Source organism: Borostomias antarcticus, assembly GCF_949987555.1.
Source record: "Borostomias antarcticus genome assembly, chromosome: 2".
NCBI lineage: Eukaryota > Metazoa > Chordata > Actinopteri > Stomiiformes > Stomiidae > Borostomias > Borostomias antarcticus.
Window position 1 is genome coordinate 34373254 of NC_140235.1, and position 27218 is coordinate 34400471.

At 49.3% G+C, this 27218-nt stretch overlaps 2 protein-coding genes across 2 annotated transcripts in view; both read left to right on the forward strand.

Moving 5' to 3' along the window:
• Nucleotides 1-12653, forward strand: part of rictorb (RPTOR independent companion of MTOR, complex 2b) — a 30456-nt gene extending 17803 nt beyond the window's left edge. The window contains exons 30-36 of the mRNA XM_084461563.1: nucleotides 6517-6694; nucleotides 8676-8760; nucleotides 9046-9234; nucleotides 9370-9519; nucleotides 9644-9767; nucleotides 10113-10251; nucleotides 10326-12653. Coding sequence (XP_084317689.1) covers nucleotides 6517-6694; nucleotides 8676-8760; nucleotides 9046-9234; nucleotides 9370-9519; nucleotides 9644-9767; nucleotides 10113-10251; nucleotides 10326-10400 — 940 coding nt within the window. The 3' untranslated portion in view covers nucleotides 10401-12653. The remainder of the gene's footprint in view (nucleotides 1-6516; nucleotides 6695-8675; nucleotides 8761-9045; nucleotides 9235-9369; nucleotides 9520-9643; nucleotides 9768-10112; nucleotides 10252-10325) is intronic.
• Nucleotides 12654-21595: 8942 nt separating this feature from the next.
• Nucleotides 21596-26411, forward strand: cfap53 (cilia and flagella associated protein 53; the record flags this gene model as incomplete). Its single annotated transcript, XM_084454699.1, has 8 exons — nucleotides 21596-21667; nucleotides 21943-22172; nucleotides 22261-22434; nucleotides 23131-23434; nucleotides 24255-24473; nucleotides 25313-25529; nucleotides 25702-25804; nucleotides 26162-26411. 8 exons carry the CDS (start codon nucleotides 21596-21598, stop codon nucleotides 26409-26411), a joined length of 1569 nt encoding a protein of 522 aa, XP_084310825.1.
• Nucleotides 26412-27218: the final 807 nt, after the last annotated feature.

The following is a 27218-nucleotide window of genomic DNA, read 5'->3' on the forward strand; positions in this document are numbered from 1 at the left end:
CTTCTTCCACTGTGGTTGAAATTTCCCAGCATCCCAATTAACCTTCACTACATGGCGTGGCGCCCTCATGTGCAGTCAGACCTTAAATCATGATTACATTTCACGCAACTCCCATTGATAACGTTCGTCCCCCCCGAAAAAGTTTTGTTCCATTAACAAGCATTTAATCGAGTAACCAAATCTTACTCGAGTAAATTATTATCAGCAATTGATCGATAGTGGATTAACTATTAACATCCCTAGTGTGTCTATTGTGTATTGTGATATTGTGCATTGTGTCTTTTACTGAATGCGAAACCAATTGCCCCGCTGGGGGACAAACAAAGTTTTACTTCTACTACTACTTCTACTACACACGCACGCACACACACACACACACACACACACACACGTGCGCACACACACACACACACACACACACACACACACTACTTGCCACATTTCTCGTCCTCGACCCACACAGGATCTCCCCCCCACCTCACGACTCTTCCACTTCTTCAAACGGGTTTCGTCACCCTCCATGCCGATCACAAACAGATGAGTCAAAGCCACAGACATTGCAAAAGCTGGGAGTCAGCTGGGCGTTTAGGCCGAGCGCTGCAGGGTAGCGTTTCATAACGGCTGCAGTTCCAGACAGTGGCTGTTGTGTACTATAGTTGGCTAGCTTGCTTCTAGAAGCTAACATGGCTAATAAGTAACTAAAGCAAACCAGAGGGTCAGGTCGATGAACGTTTTCAGCTTATTCCATGCTGTCTCTCATTCCAGCGTGAGCGGCATGCTAATGCTAGCGCAATGATGTAGAAACGGCTAGCATTAAAAGAAAACTCACTTAAACACTACACAGTGCACCCACCCCGTCATTCAATATAAGGACAGTCTGTTGGGGCCTCATTTGAGTTTTCATACCATCATTTTTGAAGTCCAACTATCGTTGAACCCATTCCTTTGTTTGGACTAGGGATGAAACAGTTACCGGTTTCACGGTAAACCACGATGAAAATTCCCGACGGTTAGTATTACCGTTTTTAAATAAATTATAATTAAAACCGAGTTCGATTACCGTGCTTTGAATAACCACAGTAAATAGGCTTCCATACACATACAGTCCGACGTCATTCCCAGAAGAGGAAATGATACGCTTACGCACCCACATCCCGGCACCCACATAGGGAGGCGGGGTGAAGGAGTAGTAGAGTGGACTATTCTCTCACTATCAACACCACAACAAGTTGCAATGGCCACCTTCAAAAGAGATGTCTGACTTTGATGAGTTAATTCATCTGGCGTTCCTTACTTTTTTGGAGTGTTCATAAGTGAGTTTTCTTTGACTGCTGACCATTTCAGTTCGATTGCGCTAGCATTAGCATGTCGCTGGAGCGAGAGACAGCATGGAATCAGCTGCAAATGTTCTCCATCAATCAACAAGAGCCTCAAGAACCCTTCTGGTACCTAGAAATCTCCCGTCAGCCCCCCCCCCGTCCCAAAAAAAAAAAACATGCCTTAGGGCCTTGTTACATTCCTACTCGGGGAAGTACCTACCGACCTACCCTATCTATTATGCATATGTTTTGGTTATGATCGATTGGGTCATGATGATTTAATTATGAATGTTTACCTACTGTGTACATGGCTGATTTGTGTGTGTGTGTGTGTGTGTGTGTGTGTGTGTCCTCTGTTAAGATGTGCTCCCCTTGGATCATGATCATGGGAGGTACAGTAGCTTGGTTCACGGTAGATCTAGCTAGTGTACATGTCTGCCTCCCACCCCCAGTTCTAGAGTAGCAGGACCGGACCCGTAGACCCATAGCCCCACCAGGCCCCCCACCCCTGCACATGCTCAGTACCCAGCTGTGTTTCTGACGGTCCTCCCCTCACGAGTTCTGTAAAGAGGTTCGGCTGTTTGGGCCCCAGCAGCGCCCCATTGCCGGCCCGTCAGAACCCTGCTGGCTCTTCCAGACCCTGATCTAGAACCCTGAGTGCTCCCGTTCCCCTGGTTCACCATGGACACCCGTCCCTCCCCTCCAGCCTCACTCACTGGTCCCTGGGCTACTGGTCCCTGGGGTGCTGGTCCCTGGGGTGCTGGTCCCTGGGGTGCTGGTCCCTGGGTTACTGGTCCCTGGGTTGCTGGTCCCTGGGGTACTGGTCCCTGGGTTGCTGGTCCCTGGGGTACTGGTTACTGGGCCCTGGGTTACTGGTCCCTGGGGTGCTGGTCCCTGGGTTACTGGTCCCTGGGGTGCTGGTCCCTGGGGTACTGGTCTCTGGGGTGCTGGTCCCTGGGGTGCTGGTCCCTGGGGTGCTGGTCCCTGGGGTGCTGGTCCCTGGGGTACTGGTCCCTGGGTTGCTGGTCCCTGGGGTACTGGTCCCTGGGGTACTGGGCCCTGGGTTACTGGGCCCTGGGTTACTGGTCCCTGGGGTGCTGGTCCCTGGGGTACTGGTCCCTGGGGTGCTGGTCCCTGGGGTGCTGGTCCCTGGGGTGCTGGTCCCTGGGCTACTGGGCCCTGGGTTACTGGTCCCTGGGTTACTGGTCCCAGGGCTACTGGTCCCTGGGTTGCTGGTCCCTGGGGTGCTGGTCCCTGGGTTACTGGTCCCTGGGGTACTGGTCTCTGGGGTACTGGTCTCTGGGTTGCTGGTCCCTGGGGTGCTGGTCCCTGGGGTGCTGGTCCCTGGGGTGCTGGTCCCTGGGGTGCTGGTCCCTGGGTTACTGGTCCCTGGGGTGCTGGTCCCTGGGGTACTGGTCCCTGGGTTACTGGTCCCTGGGGTGCTGGTCCCTGGGGTGCTGGTCCCTGGGTTACTGGTCCCTGGGGTGCTGGTCCCTGGGTTGCTGGTCCCTGGGTTACTTGTCCCTGGGGTGCTGGTCCCTGGGGTGCTGGTCCCTGGGGTACTGGTCCCTGGGTTACTGGTCCCTGGGGTGCTGGTCCCTGGGGTGCTGGTCCCTGGGTTACTGGTCCCTGGGGTGCTGGTCCCTGGGGTGCTGGTCCCTGGGTTACTGGTCCCTGGGTTACTGGTCCCTGGGGTGCTGGTCCCTGGGGTGCTGGTCTCTGGGGTGCTGGTCCCTGGGGTGCTGGTCCCTGGGGTGCTGGTCCCTGGGGTGCTGGTCCCTGGGGTGCTGGTCTCTGGGTTACTGGTGACATCCCTCTGCCCTCAGGGTCAGGGGAGACCAGCCTGCTCTGTCCCGTAGACGTGGAGAGATGATGCACACGTGGCCTGTCTGTCTGCCTACCCGAACGGTCTCTCTATCCTGGCTTCCTCTCTGCCTACCCAGACCCTGTCTCTCTCAACCTAGACTGTCTCTCTCTACCCGGACTGTCTCTCTCTACCCAGACTGTCTCTCTCAACCTAGACTGTCTGTCTCTACCCGGACTGTCTCTCTCTACCCAGACTGTCTCTCTCTACTCGGACTGTCTCTCTCTACTCGGACTGTCTCTCTCTACTCGGACTGTCTCTCTCTACTCGGACTGTCTCTCTCTACCCAGACTGTCTCTCTCTACTCGGACTGTCTCTCTCTACCCAGACTGTCTCTCTCTACCCGGACTGTCTCTCTCTACCCAGACTGTCTCTCTCTACTCGGACTGTCTCTCTCTACTCGGACTGTCTCTCTCTACTCGGACTGTCTCTCTCTACTCGGACTGTCTCTCTCTACCCAGACTGTCTCTCTCTACTCGGACTGTCTCTCTCTACCCGGACTGTCTCTCTCTACTCGGACTGTCTCTCTCTACTCAGTCTCTCTCCACCCAGACTTGTCTCTCTCACTACTCAGACAGTGTCTCTCCCTGCCCACCCTTTGATCGTTGTCAGCAGTAGGAAGGTGGTTGTCAGGCTTGTCTGACCGCAGCAGGGCCACAGCCCGGAGTAGCTAGCCATGGTCAGTCCTCCAGAGGACTAGTTCTGCCTGGATTCAACATTCCTTTTATTCATCACATGTAATGTACGGTGTACAGTCACAGTGTTGTTGTGTTGTGTTGCTGCCGGCTCCAAGATTATGCTCAATACAGATAAACTCCAATACTCCAATTTACACGTTTACTATCGGATTTTTTTGTCTTTTTCAGAATATGTGAATCTTTTTAAATTTATTGCCATTTGTACTATACATGTATACGATTTTTTTGGGACACTGTGGTGCTTGACAACAATACAACAATGGACAAAGTGCAAGGGCAGGACAGTGCAAGATACAGACAAAAACTACTAGTGCAAATAGACTGCAAAAGAGTCAGTGCAGTAGTCAGTTTAGTGCAAAATTGCAGGAGGCGGGGGAGAGAGTCGGAGGGGAGAGAGAGTCAGAGGGGAGAGAGAGTCAGAGGGGAGAGAGAGTCAGAGGGGAGAGAGAGTCAGAGGGGAGAGAGAGTCTGAGGGGAGAGAGTCAGAGGGGGAGAGAGTCTGAGGGGAGAGAGTCAGAGGGGGAGAGAGTCTGAGGGGAGAGAGTCTGAGGGGAGAGAGTCTGAGGGGAGAGAGTCGGAGGGGAGAGAGTCGGAGGGGAGAGAGAGTCGGAGGGGAGAGAGAGTCGGAGGGGAGAGAGAGTCGGAGGGGAGAGAGAGTCGGAGGGGAGAGAGAGTCAGAGGGGAGAGAGAGTCAGAGGGGGGAGAGAGTCAGAGGGGGGAGAGAGTCAGAGGGGGGAGAGAGTCAGAGACGAGAGAGAGTCAGAGACGAGAGAGAGTCAGAGACGAGAGAGAGTCAGAGGGGAGAGAGAGTCAGAGGGGAGAGAGAGTCAGAGGGGAGAGAGAGTCAGAGGGGAGAGAGAGTCAGAGGGGAGAGAGAGTCAGAGGGGAGAGAGAGTCGGAGGGGAGAGAGAGTCGGAGGGGAGAGAGTCGGAGGGGAGAGAGAGTCGGAGGGGAGAGAGAGTCGGAGGGGAGAGAGAGTCGGAGGGGAGAGAGAGTCGGAGGGGAGAGAGAGTCGGAGGGGAGAGAGAGTCGGAGGGGAGAGAGAGTCAGAGGGGAGAGAGAGTCGGAGGGGAGAGAGAGTCGGAGGGGAGAGAGTTAGAGGAGAGGGAGAGTCAGAGGGGGGAGAGAGTCAGAGGGGAGAGAGCCGGAGGGGAGAGAGAGTCAGAGGGGAGAGAGTTAGAGGAGAGAGAGAGTCGGAGGGGAGAGAGTCGGAGGGGAGAGAGAGTCAGAGAGGAGAGAGTCAGAGGGGAGAGAGAGTCAGAGAGGAGAGAGTCAGAGGGGAGAGAGTCAGAGGAGGGAGAGAGTCAGAGAGGAGAGAGTCAGAGGGGAGAGAGAGTCAGAGGGGAGAGAGTTAGAGGAGAGAGAGAGTCGGAGGGGAGAGAGTCGGAGGGGAGAGAGTTAGAGGAGAGGGAGAGTCAGAGGGGGGAGAGAGTCAGAGGGGAGAGAGCCGGAGGGGAGAGAGAGTCAGAGGGGAGAGAGTTAGAGGAGAGGGAGAGTCAGAGGGGAGAGAGTTAGAGGAGAGAGAGAGTCGGAGGGGAGAGAGTCGGAGGGGAGAGAGAGTCAGAGAGGAGAGAGTCAGAGGGGAGAGAGAGTCAGAGAGGAGAGAGTCAGAGGGGAGAGAGTCAGAGGAGGGAGAGAGTCAGAGAGGAGAGAGTCAGAGGGGAGAGAGAGTCAGAGGGGAGAGAGTTAGAGGAGAGAGAGAGTCGGAGGGGAGAGAGTCGGAGGGGAGAGAGTCGGAGGGGAGAGAGTCGGAGGGGAGAGAGAGTCGGAGGGGAGAGAGTCGGAGGGGAGAGAGAGTCGGAGGGGAGAGAGAGTCGGAGGGGAGAGAGAGTCGGAGGGGGGAGAGAGTCAGAGAGGAGAGAGTCAGAGGAGGGAGAGAGTCAGAGGGGAGAGAGTCAGAGTGGAGCCTCGTTGATAAGGCTGATGGCCGTGGGGGAAAAGCCATTCCTGTGTCAAACAGTTTTGGTCTCTGCCGACCGCAGCTTCCTGTCAGAGGGGCGAGGTGTGAAGAGGCTCGCCCTGCGTGTGCGGTATCTCTTCCCTGACTAGCGGAGAGAGCGGCCCGTTGCCGGGGTGGCTGGGGCCCCTCAGGATCCAGTTGGCCTCGTCGTTGGTCTTCTGTTCCCCCGCGGGTTTCCTGTTCGTCTCTCAGACCCCCCGCTGGCCTCCTCAGTTCGAACCGTCAGAGATCCTCCTCACTCACCACGCTAAATAGGACATGTCTGGTTGGTGTTGCGTAACTTCCTCAGAAGCTGTAAAGTGAGGGGGGGAGGGGCCTTGTGTCTGTCTGTCAGATCTCCCTACCCCCCTGCCCCCCTCCTGACGGTTTGTGTGTCTGTGTGTGTGCCCTCCTGACGGGGTGTGTGTGTGTGCCCTTCTGACAGTTTGTGTGTGTGTGTGTGTGTGTGCGCCCTCCTGACAGTTTGTGTGTCTGTGTGTGTGTGTGTGCCCTCCTGACGGGGTGTGTGTTGTGTGTGTGTGTGTGTGTGCGCCCTCCTGACGGGGGGTGTGTGTGTGTGTGTGTGTGTGTGTGTGTGTGTGTGTGTGTGTGTGTGACGGGGTGTGTGTGTGTGTGTGCGCGTGCATGCGTGCGTGTGTGTGTGCCCTCCTGACGGTGTGTGTGTGTGTGTCCCAGGTTCCTGAAGGCCCTGAGCTTCGCCTCCCTGGACAAGGAGGATCTGCTGAGCCCGATCAGCCAGTCCACGCTGCAGCGCTCGTCCTCCGTGCGCTCCATGGTCTCCAGCGCCGCCTGCGGAAGCTCTGACGACTACGTGGGCCTGGCGCTGCCCGTCGATATCAACCACATGTTCCAGGTAACCGCCCCTCCTGCCTCTACTACCCCTCCGGTCTCCACTACCCCCCCTGCCTCTACTACCCCTCCTGTCTCTACTACCCCCCTGTCTCTACCACCCCCCTGCCTCTACTACCCCCCTGTCTCTACCACCCCCCTGCCTCTACTACCCTCCTGTCTCTACTACCCCCCTGCCTCTACTACCCCCCCTGCCTCTACTACCCCTCCTGTCTCTACTACCCCCCTGTCTCTACTACCCCCCTGTCTCTACTACCCCTCCTGTCTCTACTACCCCTCCTGTCTCTACTACCCCTCCTGTCTCTACTACCCCCCTGCCTCTACTACCCCCCTGCCTCTACTACCCCCCTGCCTCTACTACCCCCCCTGTCTCTACTACCACCCTGCCTCTACTACCCCCCTGCCTCTACTACCCTCCTGTCTCTACTACCCCTCCTGTCTCTACTACCCCTCCTGTCTCTACTACCCCCCTGTCTCTACTACCCCCCTGTCTCTACTACCCTCCTGTCTCTACTACCCCTCCTGTCTCTACTACCCCTCCTGTCTCTACTACCCCTCCTGTCTCTACCACCCCCCTGCCTCTACTACCCCCCTGCCTCTACTACCCTCCTGTCTCTACTACCCCTCCTGTCTCTACTACCCCTCCTGTCTCTACTACCCTCCTGTCTCTACTACCCCTCCTGTCTCTACTACCCTCCTGTCTCTACTACCCCCCCTGCCTCTACTACCCTCCTGTCTCTACTACCCCTCCTGTCTCTACTACCCCCCTGTCTCTACTACCCCCCTGCCTCTACTACCCCCCTGCCTCTACTACCCCCCTGCCTCTACTACCCCCCTGCCTCTACTACCCTCCTGTCTCTACTACCCCTCCTGCCTCTACTACCCCCCTGCCTCTACTACCCTCCTGTCTCTACTACCCCCCTGCCTCTACTACCCCTCTACCTCTACTACCCCCCTGCCTCTACTACCCCCCTGCCTCTACTACCCCCCTGCCTCTACTACCCTCCTGTCTCTACTACTCCTCCTGTCTCTACTACCCTCCTGCCTCTACTACCCTCCTGTCTCTACTACCCCCCTGCCTCTACTACCCTCCTGTCTCTACTACTCCTCCTGTCTCTACTACCCTCCTGCCTCTACTACCCTCCTGCCTCTACTACCCCTCTGCCTCTACTACCCCTCTGCCTCTACTACCCCCCCTGTCTCTACTACCCCCCCTGTCTCTACTACCCCCCCTGTCTCCACTACCACCCCTGTCTCCACTACCCCTCCCCTAGTACAGGGCTCAACATCGCGACCGTTTTGGTCGCATACGCTCCCGAAATGTGCAACGTCCAAAATATAATTGGGAGCATTTGCGCTTGTGATTATTCTGGTGCAGCCTTTTTTCCATTCGGACGCCCTCTCTCTATATTTACTAGATTCACACTTGCATGCACTCACATTGAGCTCAGGTTATGGACCAGACAGTGCTTCCTCTATGGGAGGGAGGAGCCTCTTCTCATTGGTATAAACCGCTAGTCTACAGTAGCCTCCATGTTTGGCCTGATGACCTACGAGTCCCAGCGCCTGGATGCGCCCTCACAAATGTTCTAGGCTGTGTGCTATTTAAAAATAAAATGGCTTACATTTTGTGAATGGTTTAAAAAGTGTATATATACAGTGTGTGTGTAAACACACACAACACATTTTAGTTACAGTATCATACCATCAAAATCTCATACCGTCACATGCCTAGCTACAGTATAATACCACAGGTCTGGGCCTTGTTGGTGCTCCTTACATTTTGATGGGCGCTCCCCATCGTTTGAAGTTGGGAGCACCAGTGCTACCAAGTAAAAAGGTTAATGTTGATCCCTTACAGAAGTTACATGAGACCCCCTGCCGCTCGAAGGGTCGTGAACCCTTGGGATCATCTAACTGTTGTTCCAAAACTCTCTTGAGTGCAATGGCTCCTCATTTGTTTCGATGTTGACTCGTGTTCTCAGATCAAAGAGACGCCCTACTTCCAGAAGAGGACCAGCCCTCCCTCTGACGACAGATCGGCCAAGTTCTTTGCGGGCGACTCGGACGGTGAGAATCCTGAGAGAGAGACCAGGCTTTAACACACAGCAAGAGAGATCCCTCCTCTTTACTGAGCCTGTTCTGACTGTTTCTCTGTCTCCCTCTCTCTCTCTCTCTCTCTCTCTTTCTCTCTCTCTCCCTCCCTCTCTCTCTCTCTCTTGTTCCCTCTCTCTTTCTCTCTCTCTCCCTCCCTCTCTCTCCCTCCCTCTCCCTCCCTCTCTCTCCCTCCCTCTCCCTCCCTCTCTCTCCCTCCCTCTCCCTCCCTCTCTCTCTCTCTCTCTCTCTCTCTCACAGGCCCCAGTGATGGCCCTCGTCACCCAGGCCTGCGCTCCCAGCTGAGCATCACAGAGCTGATGAGCCGGTCGGAGCAGCAGCAGCTCCTGGGCTCTGAGGAGACCGGCCTTCAGGAACACAACGACCACAACTGCCTCTACTGCTCCGGTCTCTCCCTGCTGGGCTGCACCTCCCCCAGCAGCAACCCAGGTGGGCACACACACACACTGAACAGCACGTCTCTGCGTTAATCAATCCTTATCCTCAACGAGACCAATTCAACCGACGCCATTGGATCCTCTTCCGCTCAATCCTGGCACTTTTCTTGCCGCTTTTCTCCCTCAGACTTGACTGACGTACCCGCTTTCTCAGAGTGGTGCAGTCCGCCTGTACAGAACCACCTGGAGGTCATGGACCAGTCCAAGCTGTCGGGGGGCAGCGACGCAGTGTCCCAAGGGTCTATAGGAAGCACCCGCAGCACGGAACTGGTTTTGGGTAAACGTTCAATAAATTGTTACATTTTCACTCGACCGGGGGGGGGGTGATTTAATTTCTTATTGAAATAGTTAGATGTGATTTTGGGAGAGGACCATCAGTGCTGGTGCGTTGTGTTGTTCAGGGGTAAAGTCCATCCCAGAGGACGCGCCCACCGGTAGGGTTCTCCTGAGAAAGGAGGTTCTCCGTCTGGTGATCAACCTCAGCTCCTCTGTGGGGACTAAAGGTCACGAGACCAGCCTGCTCACGTAAGACGCGCACACACACACACACACAGAACCCAATCATTCTACTCCCTTATACCTGTATACTTGTACACTTGTATACTTGTATGAAGGAGTAACAATAAAGAACTCTTGAGTCAAATGCACACTTTTCTCTAAATGCATCAGCTTCACTTTCCATGTTTGCACAAGGCTAGTACTATTGTTTGTGTGTGCAGCTCTATGCGTAGGAGGCTGATTGTGTGTCTGTGTGTGTCTGTGTGCGTGTGTGCGTGCGTGTGTGTGTGTCTGTGTGTGTCTGTGTGTGTCTGTGTGTATGTGCGTGTGCGTGTGTGTGTGTGTGTGCGTGTGTGTGTGTTGTCCTGGCAGGATCAAGGAGAAGTTCCCGTATGCGTTTGATGACATCTGTCTGTACTCGGAGGTGTCCTACCTGCTGGCCCACTGCATGTTCCGCCTGCCGTCACGACGCTTCATCCAGGAGCTCTTCCAGGACGTCCCCTTTATCCCGGTGAGCACACACACACACACACACACACACACACACACTTTGTTTCGGTATACTCACTTCTGTCTCCTCCCTAGATGTACGAAGAGGCAGAGAGCATCCTATCCATGCCGCCAAAGAATGCTTCGGCCAACCCTGCGTCTGACCTGTGAGTCAGCTCCTCCCCCTCTCTCTGTCTGCTCTGCTCGACCTCGTCAACCTCACAGCTCCACGCCCCGACCGTGACCCCAGACCTCGTCAACCTCACAGCTCCACGCCCCGACCGTGACCCCCGACCTCGTCAACCTCACAGCTCCACGCCCCGACAGTGACCCCCGACCTCGTCAACCTCACAGCTCCATGCCCCGACCGTGACCCCTGACCTCTTCAACCTCACAACTCCACGCCCCGACCGTGACCCCTGACCCCCCCCCCCCCCCCCCCCCAGGCATCTCCAGCCCCTAGCTGCTCCACACTGGCTGCACTTCACCAGTCCTCCAATCAGAGCAGTTTGCTCGCAGACGTGGGATTTCGCCTCAAACACGGGAAGAGGAGGGCGACAGACAGAAGCACTACCAAAAGACTGAGACACGTGATCTGAGTGAGAGAGGATTGAACCAGTATTGATCAAACATCACAGGCATCGGCGTTTCAATAGAGCTCCAGCTCTCCTCCATTACTAGGACTGCATCCCACCTCTGGTATGAACACAACCAAGCATGTGTGTGTGTTTTAGCTCAGCTTCTCCCCCAAAGTGCATCGCCTTGACTTTGACTGAACACTAAAGACGATGTACCAACATGGCTTCTCTGCCCCAGAGCTGTTCCCCCCCCTCTAGGTCCCCCTGCGTATGGAGAATAGAGACCACACGGTTCATCTCACCTGTCTGGTCCCTGCACCTTTCCTCCGAGAACAGTGGAGGAGGCTGAGGTCAACTTGGTATTTCTCAGTATGGACACTGATGGAACCGTCAGTAACTGATGCAGTTTGATGGTTGTCTCTGTTGTTGAATTGAGTGAAAGAGAAAATGTTCCTTTTTTTCCCCTCGCTGGATTTTATTGAAAGTTTTCTTTCATGTTTTGTTTTTTTAAGCGTTAATGTTAATAATTGAACAACTACATAAGAAATCTACCAAATGTTTTGTGATTTTAACTTAAACTGTCATGTTTGGGGTTTCAGCACAGGGGGTTATTAATTTGCTCAGTTTCTGAGAATGTATTTGTTTTGAAGGCAGCATAAGTTGTTTTGGATTGTATGTTGATTATGACCTTATTCAAACACTAGTATCGAAGCCCTAGGGTGGAAATCTGAGACTCTGTGCCTGAAAAGGTAGAACTACATACTGTGTTAGAATTGTGTTCAAGCTAGAACATGCTTGATTAACTAGACTACTTTTCTGCCATGAAATACTTCCAAACCCTTTTTTCATGAAAACAGACACTATTTCCATCTTTTGAAAGGGTGATGTACTGGTAGTGTTTGCTATGCAATATGCAATTGTCGACAAAATGTTCATGAATAGGTTAATCATTGGTTTGAAAAAGATAGTGTTCTATTTGTAATGTTTTTGCTTTTTTTAGGCAGCTGGAATTTCTTTGCCTTATTCTTCTATCTGGCAGATAATGAGATTATGAAATTGTCATCTCATCAGCTTTATCTGACTAATCACTACGCAAAGCACTTCTTTATAGACGTATAATGTGGAGGATGTCCATATTTGTTACTTCAGAAGACTTCCCCTGGGCGTTGAAGGTACGTTTAATGTGGGGTCATTCCTGTAATGACAGCCAGGCTGACCCCTGACCCCTCCATGTTCATTCCTTGATAGAACCTTTGCACATGACGTGTCTGGAGCCCTCAGCTCACTCTTCCAATGTTTGTGAAATGAGAAAAAAATAGGCTACATTAGTTAGAATGAGTTTTCTGTCTACATTTCAACATCAACGTCTTCTATAATAATAACTTGGCAGATGTTTAAAGGTGAATTTTGAGAGTAAAATGAATTATTTGGGACCAAACGACTTTTTAGGGGGTAATATAGTCCTGTTGCAATTTTTTTGCAGGAAGTGGGAAGATAACTTAACTTTTGTGTACATTTTGAGTGTTTTGAAAACACAAGCACCTTCTTAATCAGTGTTGTAAGTGGACTTACAGTATGACAAGTTTCTCTAAAGCACTGTATGGTATGTTAAAACTGAACCTTTATTGTGTGTCTATCACAGAGACTAATAAAATATAAATGTTATTTATATTTTTCCTCAAGATAAGATTTTCCACAAGTTGTATATAAGTGTGTTGCTTTCTTTTCTTTTTTCCCAATTAGTGTTTCCCCTTGTACAGTATCCTGTATGTTGTGAGGCTTCAAGGGCCATGAGAAACAATCTTATTAAAGGGATGCGTTAATAATAAACCATTCATCAGCGCCACCCGTCAACTCTTTTACTGTTTACATGCATGATTGATCATTATAAACATCAGCATTTGCTGATGTCAGTACTGAATCCAGGTTTATGGCCTTAAGCTGCATCCGTAGTGTAACGGTTTTGACAAATGGCAGGATCGTCACAGTAGGTGGGTGGGTAGGTAACTGCTACACAGTTATTGTTGGTCACTTCTAGACGGAGGAGATAATTAAACATGTTGATGTAGCAATCGTATGTAATGACTCACGGTTACAAAGAAAGTTTCCATTTCCAGGAAGTTTATTCCTAGTGGATTTTGCAATAGGCTACCATTATTGCAGTAGCGTTCGCCTTTGTATACAAGCCGTCTCCTTTGACAAAGCCTGGGAAGTGAACCCCGTTTACCCCCCGAAAGGATTGGATTAAATCGTCTGGTAACTATTGGTGTTGGAAATTAGCCTACTGTAGGCTCCCTCTTAGTACTCAAACTACCACCGGCGTTTAGCATTGCGCTGTCTGCTGTCGCCTGAGCGCCGACTACAAGCCTGTGCCAGTTTCTGGGCTTAATATAAGTGCTTGAAGACTGGTGTTAACGTAGCCAACGTATGTAGGCTAAATAATCTAGATGGGTATTATGTAATGTAGCCCAGTTGTATGTAAATATTATTCATGTAATATTAATGTAATGCAATTTCTAACTACTGCATGTATTTGTCCTCAAAATGTAAATTTACAATCCATTCATTTCATTCATTCACACTCAAAAGTAGCGATACACAGAATAACTTACTTTTTTCTCAAAGAGCAAAGATGCAGGTAAATATCAGTGAATGTGCCTCATTTCATCTCCTCCACAGCCCGGAGTGATCATGTTGGGTTGGCTGCTATGGACTTCACTGCTCTTCACCCTCAGCGCCCAGGAACCCTGCCCAAGTAGTGAGTTTATTGTATGGACTACTTTTAGATGAATGTATAGGCTATATTGTATTATATATATTATAGTACTACGCTCAGACGACGAGATGTATTTAATTCTTTTTGGGAGTGCCTATGCTGACTGATATGTCAAAATAGCCCCAGGGGTCCTGCTATGCGGACCGCAGAATGTGAGGGAGCATCACGACGATTCACACCAATCAGATTTGATATCCATCACCTGGGAAGATGACCCGTCCTCAGCTAGGGTGCAGGGAGCACTAACCTATGAGGTGGCGATTCTCTTAACAGACAACATGAAGCAAGTACATAGTGTACGTTTTTATTTATTATTATTATTATTATTATTATTATTGTTGTTATATATATATATATTATTTTTTTTACAAATTAATAAGAAAAACCAATTCCCTTCATGACAACTATAAGCCATCGCAGGGCATTTCTAGAAGTGGACAGGTCGTTACTTTGTGTGTCTCTTAGGATGCCGTAGATGTGAGACCAGACCAGGCTGGAATTAAACATCGGTGGAATTGGACGTCCCCTTTGCCATTAAAGTGCGCCACTCACTCAGTCAGGCTCCGGTCCCGTTACCTGAACCACACGAGTCAGTGGAGCCCCCTGCAGAACATCTCTGGTAAGTGCAGGCCATATCAGGATTATTCATTATAGGGCTTGGGAAAATGTAGTCCCAGACACGACCATCTTGTTTCTACACAGGTGTATCTATTTGTCTGATTGGCTCTACTGCATAGAATCCTATGCAATCAGACCAATAGATACACCTGTGTAGAAACAAGATGGTCTTGTCTGGGACTACATTTTCCCAAGCCCTATAGTCGTTTTTAAATTGTGGAATAGACACTGCGAATGTACTGTATACACAATGCACTTGCCTGCACACCAATCAAGAAAAATATCTTTCAGAATGTCCAAACATTAATGATTATCTTTTTTATTTTGGAAAAGTCACATGAGAGATGCTTGTTGCTTCTCTGCAGGTGAGGTCTCCCTGGGTGTTCCACAGGTGTTCCCCAAGGACAGAGTATATAAGGCCGGCAGCAATTTCACTTTCTGTTGCATCTTGGGATCGGAACAGGAGCTTGTGTCCATGAAATATCATGGAAAAACGATGAACACCACCCACGTCAGTGGCCTGACCCACGCCATGACCGTCCACATGGCCGAATCTCTATCCGACAGGTGTATCGTCATCAACTGTAACAGCCCGAAATATGGTGCTTGTGTCTATGTTGGCTGTGAGTACACTCGTCTTAGTCCTTTGGCCTAGCAATCTGATGTTGTTCTAGAAGATTCTACCGATCGATATGAAACAAGTTGATACGTTCAGTTTGTTTATGAAAACACGTTTCAACCTGTATTTACTTATGAGACTTCGAACATCTGTGTTGTGTTGTGATATTTTTCTTTTAATCTAATGTGTCCATACCTTTGTCTAGTTAGTTGGTCAACTCTGTTTGCTCCAAGTATATTTTCCCATGAGAAAACTGTGTGACAGATGGTTTCTCGAGATCGCTACTGGGAGGTCTGTCTTAATAGCCTCCACTCATCCTCTAACAGTTTGGGAGAGTCCTCACACCTCTTCAGAGGTTTATAAATGATTTAATTCATTCTTAATTGAGAAACAAGGCTATATTCCTTTTCCCACAATCCTTTACAATAATGTATCTTGGTCCTTTCACCTGTCATTGCTGTGTTGCACCTGTGTTGTTTTCCTTCCCCAGACCCCCCTGACGACAGGGACCTTGAATGTGAGACCCGCGACTTGGAAACAGTGGAGTGTCGCTGGAACCTGGGCAAACCCACCAACCTCAGAGCGCGAAGGACCACGTACCTTCTCAATGGAAGGTACGGGCTGTAGCCAGGCGCGGGGGTCAGGGGGGTCAGGTCCCCCCCAATATTTGAGATCATTAAAATCCCCCCCCCCCCCCAATATTTAGATTGGGGTAGTGGCATTCAAATGACCATACAGCCGCATAGGAAAATCCCCCCCCCCCCAAAAAAAAAAACTCTTGCAAAATTTCTATGTAAATGTCCCCCCCCAAAGTTGAATACAGATCCCCGCCACTGCCCGTAGCCAAGCACGAAGCCCACAGCCTGTTTGTCCATGTGGATCGCTCGCTGGGCCGCCCACTGCATGTAGACGTGTGAGATTAGATTCAACAGGCTGGTTTACGCCAGGGGTAACGCCTCCCTCTCTTTTGGCTTCTCAGAGAGTGTTCACCCAAAACAAGTTCAACCAGATCTGCAATTTGCAACCAAACTGTAAATATAGACCTGGGGGTAACAAATTGGACGTTGACGGCGAAAAATTCACTTGGCATCGTGGATCTCAGAGAAACGGCTGACCTGAGACAAAGAGGTAGGCGAGGGTGCGTTCATATCGCAGAGTGCCTGTCGGTGCATCGCTTAAGGGGTTGAAAGCGCAACATGATCATTTATCTCTAGCAGCGGACTTGAGTAGCCTGACGCTGTGTGACTTCTGCTCCAGTGCGTATGCTCGCTCCGGTGAACGTGATGGCGTCGGACGTGACCGCCACGGAGGCCAGGCTAGAGTGGCGGTGGGAACATCAGCGGTATAAGATGTTACACATCCTGTGCAACATACAGCTCTACAACAGTGGTCTTATATACAAGGTGAGTTTAGTCCTCACACTGTGGAAAGACGTTTCAGATTTCAGACAGTTATTCTCAGATAGATGGACTCATGTCATTCCCTTCCATCTTTTACACAGAACTATTCTGGTGAAGGTCTTGGGTCGGTGGTTTTACGTGGACTCACACCTGCACAGACATACAGAGTGAGGGTGAAATGTGGAGTTAGGGAGCACTTCTGGAAATGGGGCAACTACAGCAAAACCAGCACCTTTCACACTAAAGAAGACAGTGAGTTTCTTTCCAAGATGCTGACACATTCAATTTATCCATATTCAATTCACACAATATTACGCCTTTCAAATAAAGAGTAAAGAGAGATATGGATTGAAGACAGGGATGCCAAGTGAATAAACACGTTAACATTCACGGTGTTTGTGTTCATTTGCCCCTAGCCCCTGATGCTTTAGATGTATGGATGAAGATTGAGAGAAACCAAACTCTGATTGTATGGAAAGTAAGTATTGATGATTTCCTTACTGTATTTGTGCTCACAAACTGCCTATAATCCCGTTGCTTCTTGCAATGTGCTATACTAACGTCAAACTAAGAACTACAGTACTAGAATACTGTAGGTCATTATTATTTGATTAATACAATATTGATTATTCGTGTTTAGCCACTTTTAGCGAACGAAAGTAATGGTCAGATCCAGGATTATGAGGTGATCTGGGAAAGGCCTGTGACTAAAGAGAGGCAGAGCGTCACCATTCACCATCAACCGTCCACCAACCGTCCACCAACCGTCCACCTCCATCCAGTCTTTACCCATCCTCTCGGACCCTCTGACCAAGGGTACACTGTCTCAGTCACGGCCAGGAACTCGCACGGCAGATCCCCCCCCTCAACCATCACCATCCCCACTTTCCTCCCAGGTGAGGAGACCACCCACTTGTTTATAACACAAATTAAGCATTAAGATGCTTGTATGGTTCACCTAATGACATGTGGACTCTTTTGTTCAATTGTATGCAATATCTCAGTTCTTTAGCAAAACAGTGACATTAATAATGAAGAGTTGAGTCTCACACAAGCAACCAGAGTTCAATGGGTTTGAGGTTTACTGATTGATCAGGTGGGCTCACACGCTCACAGCTCCTGTCACCTCCCACGCTCTCCTTCTGTCGAGAGAGTGTTTGTCCTAACCTTAAAACATCTCAGCAAACAGATGTCGCTTGCTAGTAATCACCTCTCATGGTCAGTCCTAATGGCCTGAATTGCTGACCAAGGGAGATTGCAAACCTAAATGTGCAAACACAGACCTCTAGCTGTCCTCTTTTTCACATCCTGAACTTAAAACCCAAGCAACCTAAAACATTCGAATACTAGACTAATTCAAAATGTCTCCCATGGAAGGAAACGACAATGAAAAATCTTGATTTTACTTACAAGCAATAATTAAGGTACAGTACATAAAATGCTTTTGTGTATTTACAGAGAGGGTGGTAAACACCGAGGAAATTCTTGGCAGTGATGGTGGGTTCGACCTGTCCGGGTTTGCTAGCCCCAGCGCTAGCCTTGGCTATGTGGTGGCCTGGTGTCCAACATACAGGGAATGCGGTGTGGAGTGGGTGAAGGTACCAGCTGGTGTAAACCGGGCCAGAATCCAATCAGGTGATCAGAAGTATGGTCTGCATTATGAACCCAGAGTGTATAAGACCTATCATACTCAAAATGAATCCAGTCTGCACATTCCATAGTATACAGTACAGTATAGTCCTAGTCCTTGTGTGCCACAATTACTTAATTAATTACTCAATTAATCACTCAATTAATTAATGAATTACTTAATTAATGACTATTGATGAATTTCTCAGGAGTTTGCAGATTAAATGTGTACCTGTACATTGCTTTGACCCTCTTCCAATGTGTCCTCAGAGAGCTTTGAAGCCGGGGTGAAGTACACACTCTCGATCTACGCCTTCTCACCGGAGCGAGTCCCAGACCTGCTGGAGAGGAGAGAAGGCTATGTGAAGGAGTGCAGTAAGCGTCCCCTCTTCTGACTGATTGGTGCTCACCACACTTCTTTACAAACAAGTACATAGAGGGAAATGGTTGAAGATGCTATGTAGCTACGCTAAGAGCGTAGAAAGTCATGATATAGCTATCTTATGCATCTGTGGTCTTCCCCAGACGTCTCCTCTCAGCGCTGTTGGCCCCTCCCCCTATCTGTCCTTTGTCATAGTTCCTAACGGAGTGATCAGGGGACTAATCGAGCGTCAGACCGGTTCAGAGGTCGAGCTCTCCTGGACTGGTATTCCCCCCCAAAATCAGAGGGCGTTCATTCGTGGATACGATGTTACCTACGTTGACGACACTCGCAAAACATCTCACAGTGTCCGTACAGGTAATACACAATTTAATTTAAGGCGATGGCATTTACACACTGTAGAAAAAGTAAAGAGATTAGTATTTTATTCTCCCTCACTATTCTCTTTTTTTAACCTTTCCATCGTGGCTTGTCTGATGGCTAGAAGGCCCTGATGATACAAGGGTAACCATTCAAAACCTGCAGAGCAAGTCGTACACATTCACAGTGAGGGCGATCACATCTGCAGGGTTGAGCGACGGAACCTCTACAACCGTCTACATCATGCAAGGTACAGTACGTCCTTTATAGTTCAATGGTATTTGAATACTAAGGCCCAAATCCACAAAGAATGGATTGCTCCCACTAGCTCGATATTTTCCACAGCAATTGCAACGGCAATCTGTTCCAGTTTAGCACGACATCCACAAAAGATGTTGCTCTAATGATATATGCCAGGGCAAACATGCCCATAAATTTGCCACCTGTGTGCAATTTGCGCCCATGATTGCAATTAGCCATGTGCGCGTTCTTGCATTCGCCTGGCATGACGGTGCCTTCATCTGGCTACAATAACTGTTGCCATGATCCCTGGAGAGCCCGGGCATGTCAGACCCTTATATGTGTTGCACTTACCACCAGCTGAATGCAATTTATTCTTGTATATAGATACAAGATCTTGGATATAGTCGGATCTTTCCCCAGTGTTTCAAGCTTTTCTCCATATTTCAGGACACAGATTGGATCATAATGTAAACGAATACTTTTCACCCTGTGCTTTGTGGATTGGATGCTATTTTTTGGCTCATTTGCACGGGTTTTGCCTCTGCAAAAGCTGCACAATCCTTTTGTGGATTTGGCCCTAAAGTATTAGCAATGTTTGAAATGGATCATTATTTCCCTTATGTTTATGGTATGAACAGCTTTTGAACTGTCTGACTGCATTCAACAGATGACCAGTTCATCACAGTAATCATCCTGTGCTTGGGAGCAACTTTCTTCCTCCTCTGCTTGGCTACCATCTTATGTTATAGGTACAGGACATGGTAAGTACATGTTTACGTCCTCATATCCTTACGTTAACATGTCCTTGACAGTAACTTACATTATTTCTTCCATTGAACAGGTTGAAACAGGAGCTCTATCCTGATATCCCGAAGCCAGCATGGAAAGGGGACTGGTTCATTCCAGAGGTAGGTCCTCATTAAGAGGAGTGTGAATTTACAACCATCCACATTATCAAATGATTTTTTATGGGTGCTGATTTCCATTTGTTTTCCAGGAGAAACATCAAGTCCTTACCATCAGCTCCTGTCCTGGCTGTGAGATAGACATTGTAGGTGACCTTATGGGTGACACAGGGCAGCCTGTGCAGGAGAATGGTGATGAAGACCAGGAGAAGGAGGTCCTCATGAACAAGGACTCAGACATGCTGGCTTCCCATGGACGCTACGGCCCACACCAGAGCGAGAGCATCCCAGCCCCCAAAACATCCACCTCATCTCCCCCTTTTACAGTGTCTCAATTCAGAGGCGTAGAGATCCAGAACCCTTCGTACGCCACACTTGAGTTGACTAAAGCAGGCATGGAGGTGTCTCTGGACTACCAGCCTCACATGGGTCCCACCGTCAGCCCCCTCGAGCCCGAACTGGACCCTGTGGGGTCATGAGGGTCAACTCACTAGGAGCAGACCAGGAAGCCCCTTTTCAGCAGCTCCCACTCACTTGATTGTTGCTGCCATTACCACCATATAAAGTTTTTTTATTTCATTTTTTATTTTACCAGGCAAGTTTGTTAAAACAAATTCTTGTTTGCAATAAGTACAGCAGCAACTGTGGAAAGCACATCACAAGAAGAGACCTCCAACTAGCCAACATGACAAGAGACCTAGACAACAGTGATGCGTCGCCTGCAGCTTGTGCAGAATGCAGCTCGTGTCCTTACTGGCAAGCGAAAGCGCGACCACATCACCCCAATCCTGGCCTCGCTCCACTGGCTCCCAGTGTGTTTTAGAATTGATTTCAAGATTTTGATGTTTGTTTTTAAAGCTCTTAATGGACTGGCACCTCAGTATCTTGCCGATCTGCTGCACTTTCATGCCCCAGCTAGAGAACTGAGATCCTCTAATCAGCTGCTGCTGGCTGTCCCAAAGACTCGGCTGAAGACTAGAGGTGACCGAGCCTTTGGGGCGGTGGCCTCTAGGCTCTGGAACAGTCTGCCCAGGCACATTAGGTCTGCCCAGACCGTAGAGATTTTTAAGTCGTCTTTAAAGACTCACCTGTTCCCCCAAGCCTTCAACTCAGGTTGAGCTGGACCCCCGATGGCCCCTGTATTGTACTGTATTTTATATTGCTTATTGTGTATGATGTATTGTAGTGTTCTGTTGCGTGCTGTGTGTTTTGTTGCTCTGGAGCTGTACAGCACTTTGGTCAACCTCGGTTGTTTTAAATGTGCTTTATAAATAAAATTTGAGTTGAGTAACACAGCGTGACAGTAGCATAGAGCATTTGACTGTAGCCACATAACATGGTCTGAGAACAATATAGCAGCAACACAGCAAAACATGACAGCAGCACAACAGGGCTCAAAACAGCAAAAGCGCAGACAATGGCACAGAGGACAAAATGATGGAACAGAGACAGATAATTCACGTCATGTGAAACAACTAACAAGTGTCAAAATGTAGATGACACATTTTTGCTATGGTTTGAACAGTAGCACATTTTCAAAATGAACTTTGGTACAGGATTCAGCCTGTACCTAAATGTAATCTTAACGCAAGATGTTAATTGTTTACTTGAAAATAATTGTCCACACAGTTTCTTGTAGGCCTACCGTCCAGCAGGGGTCGCTCTTGATCCAATGGGGTGCGGTCTCTAGTTCCGCTTTGTTTGTTGTTGTCATGGTAACATCAAGCTAGTTCCGTCAACAAAACGACAATTTGAACTGCTTCTCCGTGTGAAACGTCTCCAAAGTATTGACGTAGCTAACGTTACAGCTCAAATACCTAGCTATAGGTATAAACCTCACATTTTGAAGTTTCAAAATGTTCGTCGGTCAGAGAACTAAGCCACAATGTCGGGAATTCACGGGTCCAACGCCGCATTCAGTTGCTGTGGTAAGTCCAATGCATGGTCCAATGTGTCAATCAATGAATGATTATCTGTTCTCAGCAGCACAAGCTAGTTAACGCGATATATATCCACAGTAGGTCATGGCCTATTTAAATGAGGGCCTTGACTTAGTACATCATTTTCTACATCGCAACATTTGTCAACATTTATCTTGGTGCCTAAATGTACCTCAAAAACTAGCCAGCCAGTCCATTTGAAATCATCATGACCTATGAACATAACCTGTCTGAACCTAATTGCTATCATAAATATTTCCCAGAGGGCCAGGCTCCCCTCATCAAGGCCCCCAGACTTCCTGATCCTGGAGAGAAGGAAGCAGGAGGCATCCCGGGACAAGGTGCTGGACTTCACCAAGTATCAAAAGACCTGTAACCTAAAGACCCACTGGGAGAAGACCACGGACCGTCGCATCTTATCAGGAACCATTGAGCGACGTGTCCACGACGCCATGGAGCAGTATCAGATAAGCATTGATGAAAGGAGGGAGAGGTAGGACTTGAATAATTTAGACCCAGTGGTGAAGACGATTTGAGTTTTAAAAAGGCACTGCAGCATATCTGTCTGCTGTTCCTCTCAGGCTGCGTGATTTCCTGGAGGCAGAGGAACGACACCTCCTGGCGGAGATGGAGACCAAGAAGGAGACCGTGCTGGAGAGACAAGCCAAGATGCGAGAGAGAGCCAAGCTACTGCGGGAGAGAAGGGAGAGTGAACGGCAGCAGGTGGTCTCAGACAAGCTTGAGCAGCAGTTCAGGTAAAATGTCGGCCTGTCACTCTGGTAAACTCTTTGGATCTGCGGTTAAGGGGGGGCTTTGCAGGAAACCCCATTCAAATCTAATCAAACTTTATTTGTATAGCGCATTTCATACACAGAGGCAACATTGCAGGAAACCCCATTCAAATCTAATCAAACTTTATTTGTATAGCGCATTTCATACACAGAGGCAACACAATGCGCTTTACAGAGAGCAATGGGAGGGTTGGCATAGGTCCCACCCCTACATATTCCAGAGGGAAGCAAAAAAAACAGTTACACCCGGGGGCCAGAAAAGTGAGTTGTAATAATTCTTACCTGACCTCTCTCAATGAGACGATCGAGCAAGCTCCTGGAAAATGTTTGTCTATTGGCTGAGAAAATATACAGAGCAGTAAACATGGGCTAGATACTTCATAAGAGAGACATGACTAACAGGAGAGTGCACAAATAGTTACAAAAAAGTTTCCTACATGGTAGGCCATTATATGTTAGCTATCCCTGTAGTCGCTAATATGATAGTTGAGTGAATCATAACAACGCACAGTAATCACTTAGCAGAACAGGCTCATAGAGAATGCTGCAAGGCAGAGGTGGGGAAACAGAAAGCAGAGAGCCAAAGGCAAAAAAATGGGTAGGGTTGTCTGGGTAGGATTGAAAGATGGATTTTCCAGTCAAACGATGTACTGGTTGCAGAGAGCAGAGCGAGGAGCTCCGGGCTGCGCAGACACGGCGTCGGCAGGACGAGGTGTGCGCAGAGCGGGCTGCGCAGCTGCGCACGCGGCAGGAGGTGCGCCGGGAGCGGGAGGAGGAGGAGCGGCTCTTCGCTGAGCTGTGGGAGAGCGACCGGCGCGCCAAGGAGGAGCGCGAGGGCCAGGAGGGCCAGAGGCAGCGGCAGAGCAACCTCCAGCAGCTAGCCTACCTGCGCGTCCAGATGGAGGCCATGGAGCAGCAGAGACAACAGGCCAAGCAGCTCAAAGAGGAGGAGGCCCAGCTGCTGGTAGGTAGCGTTTCTGTATTATAGGCTATTTCATTCTATAGTAAGAAGCCGTTGGAACCAATGGTTCTGGAGCCTAGTGGAGCCCATAGGGCAGGAGCCTGTCTCCTGATTCCTTAGCGTGAGGCAGCTTGATGTACAAGTACTGTCCACCCCCTGGACATGACGCTAGTATGTTGCAGGGACTCACCCCCAATCCAGCCCTGGATGCTGAGTGCCAAGCAGGGAGGCATTGGGTACCATTTTTATAGTCTTTGGTGTGACTCGGCCGGGGATCGAACCCCCAGCCTCCCAATCTCAGGGCAGACACTCTAACCACAAGGCTACTGAGCTGGTATTTATATGGGGAGGTAAAGCATGAAATTACACCCTCTACTGGTTGGGTTTGCACCCCCCTATCTTTTGTATGGGACAAAATGTTGAAATAATTATAAATCAATATCAACACAAAACGTAAAGGCAACACATAGATAAAGCATTTAAAGATTTTAATACGACGGTGCGAACCGTACCACTAGAGGGCGCTTTGTTACTTTACCTCCCTATTTCATTCTGTAGCTTTTGTGTTGTATAAGTAAGTAAAACTATTTTGATCTCTGGTATCCTCTCTCTCTCTCTCTCCCCCCCCCTCTCTCTCTCCCTCTCTCTCTCTTTCTCTCTCTCCCTCTCTCTCTCCCTCTCTCTCTCTCTCCCCCTCTCTCTCTCTCCCCCCCTCTCTCTCCCCCTCTCTCTCCCCCTCTCTCTCTCTCTCTCTCTCTCTCCCCCCCCTCTCTCTCACTCTCTCTCTCTCTCCCCCTCCCCCCCCCCCTCTCTCTCTCTCTAGCGGGAGCAGAAGGAGACGCTGCGTCTGGAGGAGGAGAGAGAGCGCGGTCAGAAGCTCCAGGGTCAGGAGAGCCGGCGCAGGCAGCTGGACCACTCCCTTCGGCTGAAGATGAGGCGTCTGGCCAGGGAGCAGCAGGACGAGCTGGCCCTGGACATGAACATCCTGGAGCAGCTGCTGGCAGAGGAGAGTGACGAGAAGCAGGGGGCCGTCACCAGGAAGGTGGGAGAGAGGAGCTGTGTCAGCAGTAGGGCTGGGTTAAAAAAATCGATGAATCGATTCTCAATCACATGATTCAGAATCGATTCATGAATCCTAAAATCGATCTTTTATTTAATGAATGAATGAATAAATGAAGGAATGAATAGTTAATTAATTAATTCAATGATTAATTCATTCATTCATTCATTTTTGGAAATCAGTATCGATACCCAGCCCTAGTATTGATGTATTGCATAACTTGGCAGTCATGTTATTAAGGTTACAGCTAAAGAAAAAACAGGTTTTAGTAACACTAACCGAATTGGAATCGAATCGATTCTTGAAATTCGAATCGATACCCAGCCCTAGTCAGCAGGGAGGAATAGACAGATTAACTGTTTATTTAGTGACTGAGTTTTGAAGTGCTGCACCAAAATCTCAGCCTCGACTTTAAGTAATGTTTTGCTTTGCCCCTAAATTGATCTTTATGATCGTGTGGCAGGGGGGGCTTCAATAACTACCTCAATGATTGCTCAAGCTGTTTAGCTTGCACTATTCAATGTTTATAGTGTTCTATTTATATATAATATTGCACAATGTATTGTTTATATTGTTCAATTTCCCTGTACTTGGATGCTTGTACGGTATATTGCTTGTCGTTTTCTGTCCATGCGTTTCACATTTGTCTGTCTGTTAATTTCTGTTTTTAAATTTGTTGTAAAGTACATTGAGGCACATCGGTGTGATTTTGCACTCAAAGAATAAACCCAATTCAATTCAATTTTGCTACTAACTGCAACATAGGTCATTTTTTGCGCTTGACCCCTTGACCCCATGGTGTTTCTTTGTGTTCCTCACAGCTTGAGCAGCGGGAGGAGCAGAGCCGGTACCGACAGTACCTGGCCGACCAGCTGGAAGAGCAGAAGAGACAGGAGGCGGAGACGGAGCAGCTGATGGAGGCGGAGCTGAAGCAGACGTGGGTGCGCAGGGAGGAGCAGGGTCGTCTGGAGAGGGAGGCCCGTGATAGGCTGATGAGGGACGTGATAGAGACCCGCCACCTGCAGATCCAGGACAAGAGTAAGAGAGAGAGAGGAGAGCTGCTTGTGGATCTGAGCGGGAGAGAGTGCGTAATGATGATTGATTGTTAATGTGCGTGTGTGTGTGTGTGTGTGTGTGTGCGCGTGTGTGTGTGTGTGTGCGTGTGTGTGTGTGTGTGTGTGTGTGTGTGTGTGTGTGTCTGGATCCATAGTGGACCTGAACATGCAGAAACAGGCTCAGCTGGTGAAGGAAAGAGATGAGCTGAACAGAAACATCCAGGAAAACAAACTGCTGGATGAGGACGAGAAGAACCGGTACGGAACAGGACAGACATCTGACCCACATGATCACTGATCTGATTCTCTCTCTCTCTCTCTCTCTCTCTCTCTCTCTCTCTATCTCTCTCTCTCATTCTCTCTCTCTCTCTCTCATTCTCTCTCTATCTCTCTCTTTCTCTCTCTCGTTCTCTCTCTCGTTCTCTCTCTCGTTCTCTCTCTCTCTCGTTCTCTCTCTCTCTTTCTCTCTCGTTCTCTCTCATTCTCTCTCATTCTCTCTCTTTCTCTCTCTCTCTCTTTCTCTCTCTCTCTCTCTCTCTCACACACACGTGTAAACATTGTACACAGCAAAACAATCCTCTTCACCATGCTGAGTCTCTCTGTCGCCCCCTGCAGTCTGAGACGGGCGGGCCAGGAGCACCAGACGGACCTTCTAGCCCAGATCCTGCGGCAGCAGCAGCTGCGTGATGAGGCGCGGGGTCAGGCAGAGCAGGAGCACCGGCGAGGCCTGGTCTACCAGGAACAGTATAACCAGAAGATGCAGGAGATCCTCTCCAGGCCCACCTCACACACCAGGGCTGTCCACCCGTTCAGAAGAGCAGAGACGTCCATCGCCAGGGCTCGATCCACGGTCAGCCTGGACTGACCGAGCCTAGGAAGCAAAGCGCATGATGCCATTATCAGACAAGCCCAGACAAGACAAGACGAGCACAAATCACACAAGCATACACACAGAAAAACATACACATCTTATCTAACCTCGGCCAATTTATGTCAAATTTCATTGCAAAATGGTACGAAATGCTAATAAAATATGTTAACACCTGACACAAGTTTAGGAACTCATTTGGTAGCTGTGTTGTTCCCACACCTTGGAGGATAAAACGTGTTATTGAGGTTTGGTGGCCCAGTAGGCCTACATAGAGCAGTAGATAAACACAGCAGGCTGTGGTGTCTGTAGCTCCTGTAACCTCTAGACATGGTTACTAGGGTTGCAAAGGGGATCATTTACGGTAAATTTCCAGAAACATTCCGGAAATTTACCATGGGAGGTTAAGCTCGTGAATTTTGGAAAAAATTATAAAAGCATTTTTTCAACAACTTTTTATTTTATACATTTATTTTAGGATTTCATCCCATTTTCACCAAATTTGGTAGCCAGTTGACCCTGACCTAGTGTCCAGTTACCCCTTACTAACTGTTGAGGATTCATCACACGACCCGGCCGGTCGGCAATATGAAAGGGAGAGACAACTCCTTGACTATCTCAGCTCGCAACCGTAATTCCGACACCAGACAGGGTTGCTGTTGTGACGAACCCTCAAGCCAAGATGAAACTCCATCCTTGGGAAGTGGCAGCCCAATAGGCAGAGATCGGATCTGTCAAGACCGCCAGTCCCCGGTGAGCAGCTGCACCAGAACACGATGCATTAGACCGCTACACCACCGCAGA